The following is a 12814-nucleotide window of genomic DNA, read 5'->3' as shown; positions in this document are numbered from 1 at the left end:
CATGCTTCAGACACCGGTTTACGCAGAAGCGTTCTCAAACTGTAGCATCAATCTGACGCAGCGTCTCGTTCCCTTCTCAGGGAACCGGGGATACATGCATAACTCCCAAGACGTTTCCAAGCAAATAGTAGCTAATACTTGGAAGGTATTAAGGGATGACGTCTTCACTTATTCATTGTTATGCATTATTTATCACATCATGTGCATTGCCCAGGATATTTATCTCTGATCCCCATTACATGGAGATAAAGAACAGAAAAGCCAAATCCCTCCACAGGCAACAATAAACTTAAATATTTTCAGTTATATTATTACTGTATTTCTAAAAACTGCATTTAAATGCCGTTCCATTTTTGTCAACAACAAAAGTCTTCACACAAATACCCTGAAAAAAAAAAAAAAACCTGTCCATGTCTGAAAACATGGTAATACTCAAGGATCTGTCATGGTAATTTATAGTAGGTGCTACTATTGTTTGTTTAGTTCAGCCTGAGTCTTGAACCAATTTGGATTACTTAAGGTGATAATACACAGGGCAACTTTTTGAGCAATGTTGTTGGGCAATCTTGCCGAGCGATTGTTGCTTGGGCACTTTCCCATTGAAAATGGGCAATACATTTCTATCTGGATAATTTAGATCGGTCGTGGGCCCTGTGTCTCATCTGGTTGCCCGTTGACGGCAACATTGCCCAGCAACATTGCTCAAAAAGTTGCTCTGTGTATCATCACCTTTACTGTTGGATGCATCCATTGCTAGTTCATATTCTAAACAAGCATGTTATACGGTGGCATTTTGTGTTGCTACACTGCTACTTGGTTGAAGTAGTGTCAAGCTACTGAAAAATGTAGTTACATTATGTTAATTGTGGCTAGCTGCTCCCCAGTGTTGTGTAAAATTACATAAAACATCAATTAGACCTGGTTTATTCGGAAACAGTGCCCTTGAAGACCTTTAACTGACCTTCGCAAATACGTTAGTCAAAAAAGAACATGCAGGGAACATTGAAATCTTCCAGGATAATTGCCTCTCCAGGGAAGACCCCTGGTCTCTAAACTCTAGCACGAAAGAAGTTCTCTATCCTAAAATAGGAAAGCTTGGTGGTTTGTTCTTTCCTACGGAAGCATTTAATTAGTTAAATGAAAAGGTAGCTTTGTGATAGCATGACATTCTTTTGTAACTGTTATCTGTGCCTTTTAAAACTAGAACAGCTTGAGTCTGGACTGGGTCTAATGATCATAAAAAGCACTGATAAAAAAATGAATAAAAAGCATTAAATTAGGGAGACACTGTGGAGAAAGATGATCACAGGTCAAAGTCTCCATCCTTAAATCTAGCTACCTGCTTTTTCTAAGTCAGACTAATTTCTTGCCTGGTTTAACTGGTTTACCTAAAACATGAATCTTTGTGTTTTCAAAGACAATTCTGCTGAGGAAACATATCAGAGAGACACGAGAGGAACCGGCCTCTCTGATAAATACAGATACCTGCTGAGAGCCATTAGGGACTCTTCAAATGAAAAAGAAAAGAAAAGCTTTTCAAAAATTAAGAATGCCAATGCTTTCAGAGATGTAGAGTCATGAAAGAACAACAGGAAATCTGCCAGACGTGAGTCGAGTTTGAGCTATTTAAAGTAAGCCATGTCAACTGCTTCACTCAAATATCTTTGAAAAAAAGAGTAGCATACAAGAGGTGAAGGCATGCATGCATTTATGAATACAGCTCATGGCCTACTTACAAATGAATGCACTGTCGCTATATCTATGAACTTACTTTCCACAGTAAAGTACACAGTATTTGTTTCTGGTTGTAAAGTGTGAGAAGATGTAAAGTGTAGCACTGTTTATTTGTAAAGGTTGCAACATACAAACTTGTATATTTCTGGGGATTTTCTCCTCATCGCTGCCTTTACTCTAATAATACGCAGAAAAAGATACTCTTGTCATCTTAATACAAAGTGAATATATTTCAGTATTTTAATTATTTATTTATTTTTTAGAACAATGGCAATTCAAAATACTTTCCATTTGGGTAAATTATTTGATTGAACATGCTGTCTTTATAATATCATGCTTAATTAATTTCTTAAACATTATAAATCTGTATAAATGGCTTTTGTATTTTAGGAAGGGTGTCATCACACGTGAGGGTCTTACTCAGTCATGCTGTAAAGAACCCCTGATGGGAATCAAGCTTGGAAGAGGAGATTTTGTTTTCGCTGTCCAAGGTTCTGAAATTGACAGCGTCACACAACCTGAGAATACTTCTAAAAAATACAGTGTCATTGGCAAATGTTTGAATTAAAGCACGAGAGCACAAAATGTTCCAGGCAATCGGTTTCCCCCCTGTAACCAAATCAAGTATAGAACACAGCTGGCTGACAATGATATATAGCCTACAATGACGCGAAAACCAGCAACGCCACAGCATCGCGTGCATACTCCTTTAAGATGATGTAATTTTGTATAACCCATTATGATTTTTTTTTTTTTTTCGCCCGCTGAGGCAACAACATCTGAAGCGTTCTTTTCTGGCGCCACAGCCCTGATCGCGCGCACAGAGAGTGATGCTGCATCATCTTCATTCCTAAACCCTTCCAACATGCAAAACCCTGGATTATTGCAGAGGATCACACACTGGATTTTCTTCTTAACAGCTGGGATTACCGATCAACCCCATTGTAGAAACATTTGCTTTGAAATGGTTTCGATTGTTTTCTTTTAAAACTATAGATTCTGGTTCGATTTGGTCGTCAAAAGTTGGATTCAAACCGCCACAGAACTTGTATGGAACTTTGGAACGGCCAAACAGAAAAAAAAATACTTTTATTCTATAATGTTTTTGCAGAATTTAAACAGCAGCTTCCGTTTGCATACGCTTTTTCAGGCGAAGAAACAAGCGCCCCAGTCCATTCGCTGCTGAGCAACCCATACTCTCTGGTGTGCGCGTGCTATAGTTCCTCCTAGGATATTTCAACGTACTTTCGCTCTTTTTTTTTTTATTGTTCCCCCCATCTGTGCAGAAGACGTGGATTTTTAAAATGTAAGGTACCTGCTCCAATTACTTGAAATGCTATTGTTTTGCCATTTAATGTGCATGGTCCATCGTCTTAACCGTTTCCTAAGCTGTAGAGCGAACTTTTCCGCCTTTTCCATCCTCGGATATTTTGTCACCCATGACTGAAACAATGGCGTTAAGTGGAAACTCTAAAGCTAAAGACAACAGTTTTCCAGATGTTATCGAACTAAACGTCGGGGGCCAAGTGTATTATACCCGACACGTCACGTTAATAAGCAATCCTGGCTCCCTTTTGGGGAAAATATTCTCTCCTAAAAATAACGCATCGAATGATCTCGCCAGGGACCCCAAAGGTCGTTATTTCATCGACCGGGATGGGTTTTTGTTCAGATATGTGTTAGACTACCTCAGAGACAAGCAAGTTGTCCTCCCTGACCACTTCCCTGAGAAGGGGAGGCTGAGGAAAGAAGCGGAGTACTTTCAATTGCCTGATTTGGTGAAACTCTTAACCCCGGACGACTTGAAGCCCAGTCCCGACGAATACATCCACAGTGATTACGAGGATGGGTCTCAAGGAAGCGACCAGAGAATGTGCCCTCCACCCTCACTCGTTCCCGCCGACAGAAAAAGCGGGTTCATAACCGTCGGATATCGCGGATCTTGTACGATGGGTAGGGAGAGTCAAACCGATGCCAAATTTCGGAGGGTGCCACGGATTATGATATGTGGGAGGATTGCGCTGGCCAAAGAAGTTTTTGGCGAGACCTTGAACGAGAGCAGGGACCCGGATAGGACCCCTGACAGGTACACGTCCCGCTTTTACCTCAAGTTCAAGCACCTGGAGCGCTCTTTCGACATGCTCTCGGAGTGTGGTTTCCAGATGGTCGCGTGCAACTCGTCAGTGACGGCCTCGGTCGTCAACCAGCACACTGACGACAAGATATGGTCAAGTTACACTGAGTACGTCTTTTACCGTAAGTTTCCTTTCTAAAGTTTTGTCAACATTTGCATTTCGCATGCTCTGCCACTTCTGCTGAACATTATCTTGTGAGGTGACCGTCTGAGGTTTTCCTTGAATTACCACTAGACGGCGCACTCGGTTTATACTTTCTTTCCGCCTTCTTCACATGAGGTCTCATAGGGAGCATGTATATATTAATACTAGTTCACTAGTACTTGTTCATGAGATACTAGTACTTATTTCAATACTTGACATCCATCTCCTTTAGTTAGTAGCACAGTTTTGCTATTCACATGTAGCCTACCTACTTCAGTTTTACTAGTAACTATTCATTAGATAATAGGGTAACACTTTACAATAAGGTCTCATTTGTTAATATTGGTTAATGTATTAACTAACATGAACTAACATTGAGCAATACATTTGTTGCAGTATTTATTTATCTTTATTAATGTTAGTTAATAAAAATACAGCTGTTCATTGTTTGTTCATGTTAGTTGACAGTGCATTAACTAATGTTAACAAATACAACATTTGATTTTAATAATGTATTAATAAATGTCGAAATGAACATTAGCTAAGATTAATAAACGCTGTAGAAGTATTGTTAATTCTTAATTCATGTTAACTAAAGTAGTTAACTAATGAAACCTTATTGTAAAGTGTTACCTATAATAGTACTTTTTTATTCCAACAGTTTTGTTTTTAAATTCTTTTAGATTCATACTATTAAGTTGAATAAACTTTTCATAGTAATAATTAATACATAATACATAGTGTCTAATTAACAGTTGCTAGATTTTATTCAGTTAGTACTAGGAAAACTGGAATAGATACTAGTAACTGTTTGTTACAGGTAGTTGAACTGGAATTATATATATATATATACTATACTAGTCGTAAGTGAATAGTTACCCGAATCACAGAATCAGATTCCCATAGAATTGATAGCATAGTGACTAGTTGAATAGATTGATTTAGGAATAAGTATCTAATGAATAGGAAAAAAAAAAGGAAAAAAAAAGCTTGGCAGTTAGATAAAAATAATATAGTATTTTTTTTTTAAAGTCTTATTGTTGCTCACTTGATACAGCCCGTTTTTATCAAGACACAACAAACAATTGTGTTTATATTTCCCCACTCTGTACCTGTTCTGATGTATCCAGACACTGAAAGCCTTTATGTAAGGCCCTTACCTGCTAAGTAATGTCTCTAAAGAGAGCCCTTCCCCCACCCCAAATGTGTATCTCTGAAGCATCTCAATGGAGTGGCAGAGGATGATGGCTCTCTGTAATAGCTCTCATAACATTTTATGATGTAACAAAACACCACCCACTTCAGGCTGGTAGTGGCTAATGTGCTGTCGAGCCAGCAGTGGCCCTGCCACAAGGCAAAATGGAGGAAGCACATAATGGACTTTATACCGAGCCCATTAAAGAGATTGTTGCTGCCTTTATTATAGAGCTTTACTGATTCTCGCAAGAAAGTCTTTTAAATGGACATTTTTAACATTTTACAGCCTTACTATCTTACACAGAAATGCAACATGAAATTTTGTCTTGGTGGACATAGTCATTAATACAACCAGATTACTACTATATTTGTTTCTTTTAACAAATGCATGATATACCATGTAATGCAAGCTACTGAATAGGATGCTTACACTCTAAAAAGGTTCAAATCAACCCATTTTGGGTCAGTTGGCAACCCAGCACTGGGTCATAAAGAGACGAACCCAATGCTGAGTTGAGTTAAATGTTTGAGCCAACATATGCTGTGCTGCTTTTTAAATCAACTATTGTTTAAAAAATACTATATTGCTGGGTTAAAACTTATTTAAAAAGGGTTTTAAATTAAGCTCACTTTAAAATCTCCCTTTAGTCAATAATTGTATCAATTAAAACTAATCTTTGATTACCAAAATGACATATTTAAAAAAAATGTCCTTGAAAAAAAATTCTTCATGCCTTAAAATAGCTTGAATGTAACTCTACACCCTTGTCTCATTTAGTATATGTGGTTCTATGAATATGCAAATTAGCCCCGCCTCCACTCACTCACAGCAGCTCAGAGATCCACTCGTTGACGATCACACGTTGACCTGATTGGGTTCAAGGTAGTATGTGACGTAAGAAACACCAGTAGTTTTAAACTGTGTTTTTGTCTTTGGTTCACTGCAGTTTTAAAGGGATAGTTCACCCAAAAATGAAAATTCTGTCATCATTTACTCACCCTCAAGTTGTTTCAAACCTGTAAATTTCTTTTTTCTGCTGAACACAAAATAAGATATTTTGAAAAATGTCTGTAACCAAACAGTTGATGGACCCCATTGACTTCCATAGTAGGAAAAAAAATACTATGGAAGTCAATGGGGTCCATCAACTGTTTGGTTACAGACATTTTTCAAAATATCTTATTTTGTGTTCAGCAGAAAAAAGAAATTCTTACAGGTTTGAAACAACTTGAGGGTGAGTAAATGATGACAGAATTTTCATTTTTGGGTGAACTATCCCTTTAAGAAGAAAATACTCAGCAATGGTGTTGACTTTGAATTTGCAGTGCACATGGTTTGTCTTAAAGCACATTAAAACAAACCACATAGACATATAAGCTTGATTTTCACCTCAAGGGGACTTTAACACACGCAGAATGACTACAGTAACATCACGGGCAATCGCAATAATCAAAAGGTGAATTTACTGATAAGAAAGAACATCTAAAAATGGAAAAGTAAAAACAGTCTGTACATGTCCAGAAAATTATGGCAGCAGTTATACAGATTCTACAGTTAAACAAAGTTTCTTTATGATTATTGAATAAATATGAAGTAACTTGTTTAAAACCAACTTTGACCAGTTATTTATGGTTTGTTTTTCTTCCTCTCAACAAAAATAGTCCCACTACGGCCAAAGCCTCAGGCTTTGAGTGCCGGCAAGACTGAAAGCCCGTAATAAAAAAAGAGTATTATAGCAAATCAACAGGATTTTAATTCCTCCTCTTAAGCAGCATTACAACTTTTTCAGTTCTTGCTGACCAGATTTTGGTGTGTGAGAAAACACTCCAACAAAACACTCTAGTTTGAAAAGAACACACTCTAAAAATGTTGAATTATTTTGCCAACCCAGCGCCCATCAAAAAGTGCTGAAACTAGCGCCGAGTGGTTTTGACCCAGCTGCGTTGGATTAAATGTTTAATGTTTACATGCTGGGCTGTTTTAACTCAACTATTGTTTAAAAATGACTACTGCTGGTTAAAATGAACACACATTTGCAGGGATCCAGACCTCGACCAAATGGTTGCGCTGCAAAAAATGCTTGTCTTACTTAGTATTTTTGTCTTGTTTCCAGTCAAAATATTAAAACAATTCTTACATCAAGATGCATTTACTAAAGTAGTAAAATGCCATAAGATATTATGTCTTGTTTTCTGGGGAAATAAATAAAAATGAAGTGAGTTTTTGCTTAAAACAAGCTAAATGATCTGTCCATGGGGTAAGAAAAATAATCTTGTTTCTGTTTGAATTAAGATTATTTTTCTTACCCCATGGACAGATCATTTTGCTTGTTTTAAGCAAAAACTCGCTTAATTTTGATTAATTCCCCCGGAAACCAAGACATGATATCTTATCTAATTTTATTTAATCGTATCTTATCTTGATTTAAGAATTTTTAGATATTTGGACTGGAAACCAGACAAAAATACTAAGTAAGAAAAGTATTTTTTGCAGTGTGCATTTACGACCTCTTTTCATGCTTCATAAAATCCATGTTTGCAAGTTTCATAAAATATTTCTGTTGCATGAGAAACATCAAAAGGCAAACGAAACGAAAATGGAACGCGGACAGTTTATCATCTCGAACCCATAGTAGACAGCTAACCTTTTTTTAGAATGCAGTTTTTCACTTAACTAATCTACTGTGGAGTATATTCAAGTCTGAACCTTCCTTCCCTAATTTTCTCACAGAACATGTGAAACGGATCTTTTCAGACAGAGACAGAACATTTCAAAAAAGATTTGCACCTTTCTAAGCATAACTTTTGAGCAGAGATTGCACCTATTCCTTTGTTTGGGCCTTCAGCTGTCGTTTGTAGCCTTTCTCTACTCATCTATTTCATCTGAAATTGCATATACTGTCTGAGTTCTACATTTGATTAAGAACTTTCTTTTTCTTTGCTCAAGCAAATGTATTTGTTGTTAATTTGCTCTATAACAGTACAAACAGGGCTTAAAAAAACGGTAGCCATTTGAAATTAGAGTCAACCACTTAATTTTAATCACAAACAAAGATGCTACACATGTAGCATGAACAGTTGTTTTTTTATTTAAATTAGATTACATAATTTCAAGACTTAGAGCAAATACAGAATGGTCTGACTTTAGCTTTGTGAAATTGTTACATAAGACAAACCCCAATAAAACAAAAACAAGACGGACTGAATGAAAATGCAGATTCGCTCTCTGACAGTAGGTGATGCTTATGGAAAAGAAGCGTTTCTTTGGGTACATTCATATAAATCCCCATCCCAATTGAATATTTATAATTTTCTTTCTATATTTCGAGCATCACGGACAGTGATCTTGCTGTGTCTGGTGTTTTCTCTGCACTCTCCTCGCGTCCGTCTTCAGCGTGTCCCGTCTCTGGCCTGTGTTAACATCCTGTAAACAGAGACTTCATGATAGTTTCACACAAATGACATTTCGGGAAACGATTGCAGTGCAGTTTGTGTGCAAGTCTGGAATAGAGATCAGCCAAAATTCAACTAAAAACTGGCCAGTTGCCGATCGTGTGTTTGGAGCACAAACCGTCTATTTATGGCCGGTCGACCGGTGCATCACTAGAAAAAAAGGTCGCACCACAACAATTATTTGTACTCTCACAAATGCTCCCAAATACATTTTGAGGTCACATAATGCGACCATATCGAGCTGTTATTTTTGGGAGTTATCGGGACAGTGATAAAGATATACCAGTCAATCGCGATCTGCCGGTTGGTGATCACTGGTATGTATAGTAAAGTGTCCATTGGATGTTAACTTCAGAATCATGGCAGAAGTAGTAGTGTCATGTGTTTGTGTTTTGATTGGTTTCCTGTTTTCCTTTGTTCTTTCTTTGTTCACTCCTTCGTTTCTATGGTTACTCTCATTAGGAGTTAATTTGTCCCAGACTAGTTGTGTATGATTAATTATCTCGTGTCTGTTTGCTACTTAAGATGCCCCCTTTCTTTTAGTCTTTGTCCGATCTCCGTTGTGTTTATGTGTGTCTCCTCTGCCTGTCAGCTTGTTCCAGAGTACTATTATTAAAGTTTGAGTTTGTATTGATAATCTGAGTCTTCAGTCTGTAGGTTATCAGGATGCTTTTTTGTTTTTGTTTTGTCTAGAGTTTTATGAATACTGTGAATTCAGACATACTACTCATTTCACATACTGCTTCTCACCTACTATATAGTAGGATGATATGCATATTCAAACACAGGGTTGGTGTCTGAGGCAAATTCTTGACTCAGAGAAAAAAAAGTCACAACAGATTTTTAAGTAATTCATACATTTTTTAAGAAAATACACAATATTATTATTATTGACAAAAATGTATCCAAAATACTGTGAGTCAAAATTCCCTAGTAAATGAATATGGGTCAATTTGACCCCCTTATGCATTTTTGGGGTAGTGATTCAATTATGTTTTTTCCCCCACCCTATAACCAAGAAATAGTCCTATTTTTTGCAATTTTGTTATTGCATTTACATGTTATCTTTTCAAATCCAGCATCAATTGTATATGCTAAAATATTATAAAAGAAACAATCCTCAAACTAATGCAATATTTCTAATAATGGTTCTAGAGTCACATTATTAATATCATTCCCTTACATTAATCAATCACCAACCAAAGTTTGTGAAAATGGCATGCAACAGAAAGGAGTTGAGAAAGTTTCAGCGAGTGTTTTCAGAGTTGATATCCAGCCTCCTACACAACCCAGCAAGCCTGTTGAATTGGCTTTGCCTCTGGCAGAGCGCACCAGTTGCTTTTTATAGGCTTCGCTGCTCTGACTCAAAGTCTACCCAGAGTGCAATCCCTTGAAGGCAAATTTATTTACCAATTTGTTGCATGGTTAGAGTGATTGATGATCAATCATTGGATGTGACAGGTAGAGGACTTTCTGCAGTCTGCCCACAGTGCTGAAAACCACGTCATTGGCATTCACAGTGACCAGCCGCGGCTCGTCTGTAATGTTCGTCAAAATATGCATCCAAACATAGACCTCTATATTCACTGAATTAATCATATGTTGTGAATGTGTTCAGCATTCTGCAGCAAAAATGTGTCCGATTTTCTAGACTATTTTAAGTCGTAAAATGAGCAGGATATTTTAAAACGAAGCGCATACTAAAGCGGGGCAGCCGGTCATTGTGCCCTCCCTAACTCTACAGCGCCCCACAAATTTACAATGTAAATGTCTGTTGAAATATCAGGGTTGCCAACTTTGGGACTTTGGCTGGAGTGAGACTCTGTAAAACATCAGTGCGCGCGCGTAACCCTAACCCTAATTTTAAAAATGTCAGTCCTTGTTTACTTAGTATAAACCCTGATTTATGAAAAAGAAAAAAAAAGAGGAAAAAAAAGCTAATAGAATGGAAAAGTTTTTTCAAAATGTACTATTAATTTATTGATTGCACTATAAAAAAATAAAGATAGAGGTGATTAAATAACAAACATGTAAAACAACAACATCAAAACAATAAAAAATCTCAAAACAAAAGGGACACATAATAGTTACTCCACCTCCCCAGAAAACCACAACACAAGTTTCACACATTAGGCCTGTTGTAGCCTATGCCACACTACCTCTGCAGGAGGCTCGTATCTGAAGCAGGGTTCAATCCGTTCATGAACGTTCATTGCGTCTGTCACGTGACAAATGAACGAAAGACTCGGAAGGTAAAGTAATTATTTATGTTCCCTGTAAATTATTTTTGACTGCATTATAATGATTTCTTAATTCAGAATATGATAAAGACTGCGTAGGTGGATGTGTTCGGGGAATTTGGCTGTTAAAAGTATAACATTTAAAGCCCCTTAAATGAACGAAATTACTCGAAAAAAGATTTGTTCATTTTAATGAACGAGATCGAACAAGCGAGTCAGTAAAATTATCCGAACTTCCCATCACTCACAGGGTGCCATCAAGTGACAGTCTGTTCCGTCTTGTTTAGGCCAATAACTGAAAAGGTTCGCTCAGCATCTGCATTTGACTGTGGCAGGCTCAACACAATCTGGGCAACCTTTGAGCATTTGGGGAATTTTAAAATGCCACTTGCCCGATTTGTCAAAACGTAATTTGTACCATGAGCCTATTTTTATTGAGCAATTAGCTAGCCCACATAACGCACGTCAGACAACGTTCGCAACTATAGCTGAAGTCTGTACTCTCGGCACACAGACTGATTAAACAAGGCTAGAGGCTCTGTAGTGAAAGGCACACCATTTTATTATCTGCTTACCTTGATTGTCATCCAAACTTTCAAACGCGCATCAGTGGCTCTGACTCCGAACCTATGCTCCGAACTCTCTCTGAACTTTTCACACGCAACTGACGTATCAGGTGCAAGGTTTTCAGCAAATCAACCATCAGAGAATACTGCACTGAGAACGTTGTAGGGAGATGTTACAGCTGTGTGCCTTAAACTCCTCTCCTGTCATTAATACGCTGTGGTCTAGTCATCAACAGAAAATTAACGGATTGAGAGGGGAGAAAAATGGATTTTGCCGTGACATTTCTTGCGTGTGCGTGAGAGCGTGAGATTGATGCTGAAAGCGTGAGTGTCACGCCAGATGCGTGAGAGTTGGCAACCCTGGAAATATGGAACTGCAGCGCACTCTTATTGAGAGCCATTGGGCTCTATCATACACCCGGCGCAATGAAGCACCAAGCGCGACGCAAGTGTGTTTTGCTAGTTTCAGCCCGACGCAGTTATCATTTTCACATTCTGCGCCACGTTGTTGAAACTAAATGCATTTGCGCCCATTTGTGCGCCCATGGGCTGCTGCTCTGAAAACGACGTGTGTTCAGGAGTATTGTTGACGCATTGCTATTTTGAGGCAGCTGAAATAGATGCCGCATTGACCAACTGAAACCTAAAGTCAACAGCGCAATATTTTTTTGTCATTTTAAAGAGTGTGTTAGTAATGTGCGGCTATAGGCGGGTGCACAACCATGCGCTTAGATTGTTAAAATAGGGCCCATTGGGGCAGATTTCAGGCTGTCACGCTTATTTTCACGTAAACCTCGCTCCAGATCAAGACGATATCAGTCTGCTTCAACCATGTGTCTGCATCAGGTCAGTTACTAGTTGGCATGTCTGTTCTTCCTATGTGGAGTAGCGTATCAAATAATGAAGGTATAAAACCTTTAGTTTAAAGGTGCTCATGTGAATAACCTTTATATACAGCAGTTCTATTGTGTTTGTTTTATGTTTGTTCTGAGAATAGACATGACTTTGTTTTCCTCACTGCAATTCCAACACAACTTGCAAAATTCTAAAACAATATTCGGAGGCAATAAATACTACATTAGGCAATTATAAGATGGTATTCTATGCGTTTGTCGTGTGTACTAAAGCCTGTCAATCATCATTAGAGCGCCACCCTCAGGCTGAATAACGCAAGGACAGTAGAATTCTGCCAAAAGTGTGTCTGATGTGTTCAGCGATTAGAATACAAAGCTTACAAAATGTTCTTCATAAACTAGCGCTAAGACCCAGAATCTGCCCTACCTAAATTTATAGCCGCTACTGGCAGTGACAATTTCACCTTTTACCACCCACTAAAGACAAGCCT

At 37.9% G+C, this 12814-nt stretch overlaps 1 protein-coding gene across 1 annotated transcript in view; it reads left to right on the top strand.

Annotated features, from left to right (window-relative positions):
* Nucleotides 1–3173: 3173 nt before the first annotated feature.
* kctd16b (potassium channel tetramerization domain containing 16b) overlaps nt 3174–12814 on the top strand; it is a gene marked incomplete at both ends in the record, with an annotated part of 108877 nt that continues 99236 nt past the window's right edge. The window contains one exon of the mRNA XM_084387328.1: nt 3174–3990. Within this exon, the coding sequence (XP_084243454.1) occupies nt 3174–3990 (817 nt within the window). The remainder of the gene's footprint in view (nt 3991–12814) is intronic.

Source organism: Rutilus rutilus (assembly GCF_951802725.1).
Source record: "Rutilus rutilus genome assembly, chromosome: 18".
NCBI classification, from domain to species: Eukaryota; Metazoa; Chordata; class Actinopteri; order Cypriniformes; family Leuciscidae; genus Rutilus; species Rutilus rutilus.
This window is presented reverse-complemented; position numbering and strand designations above follow the sequence as displayed.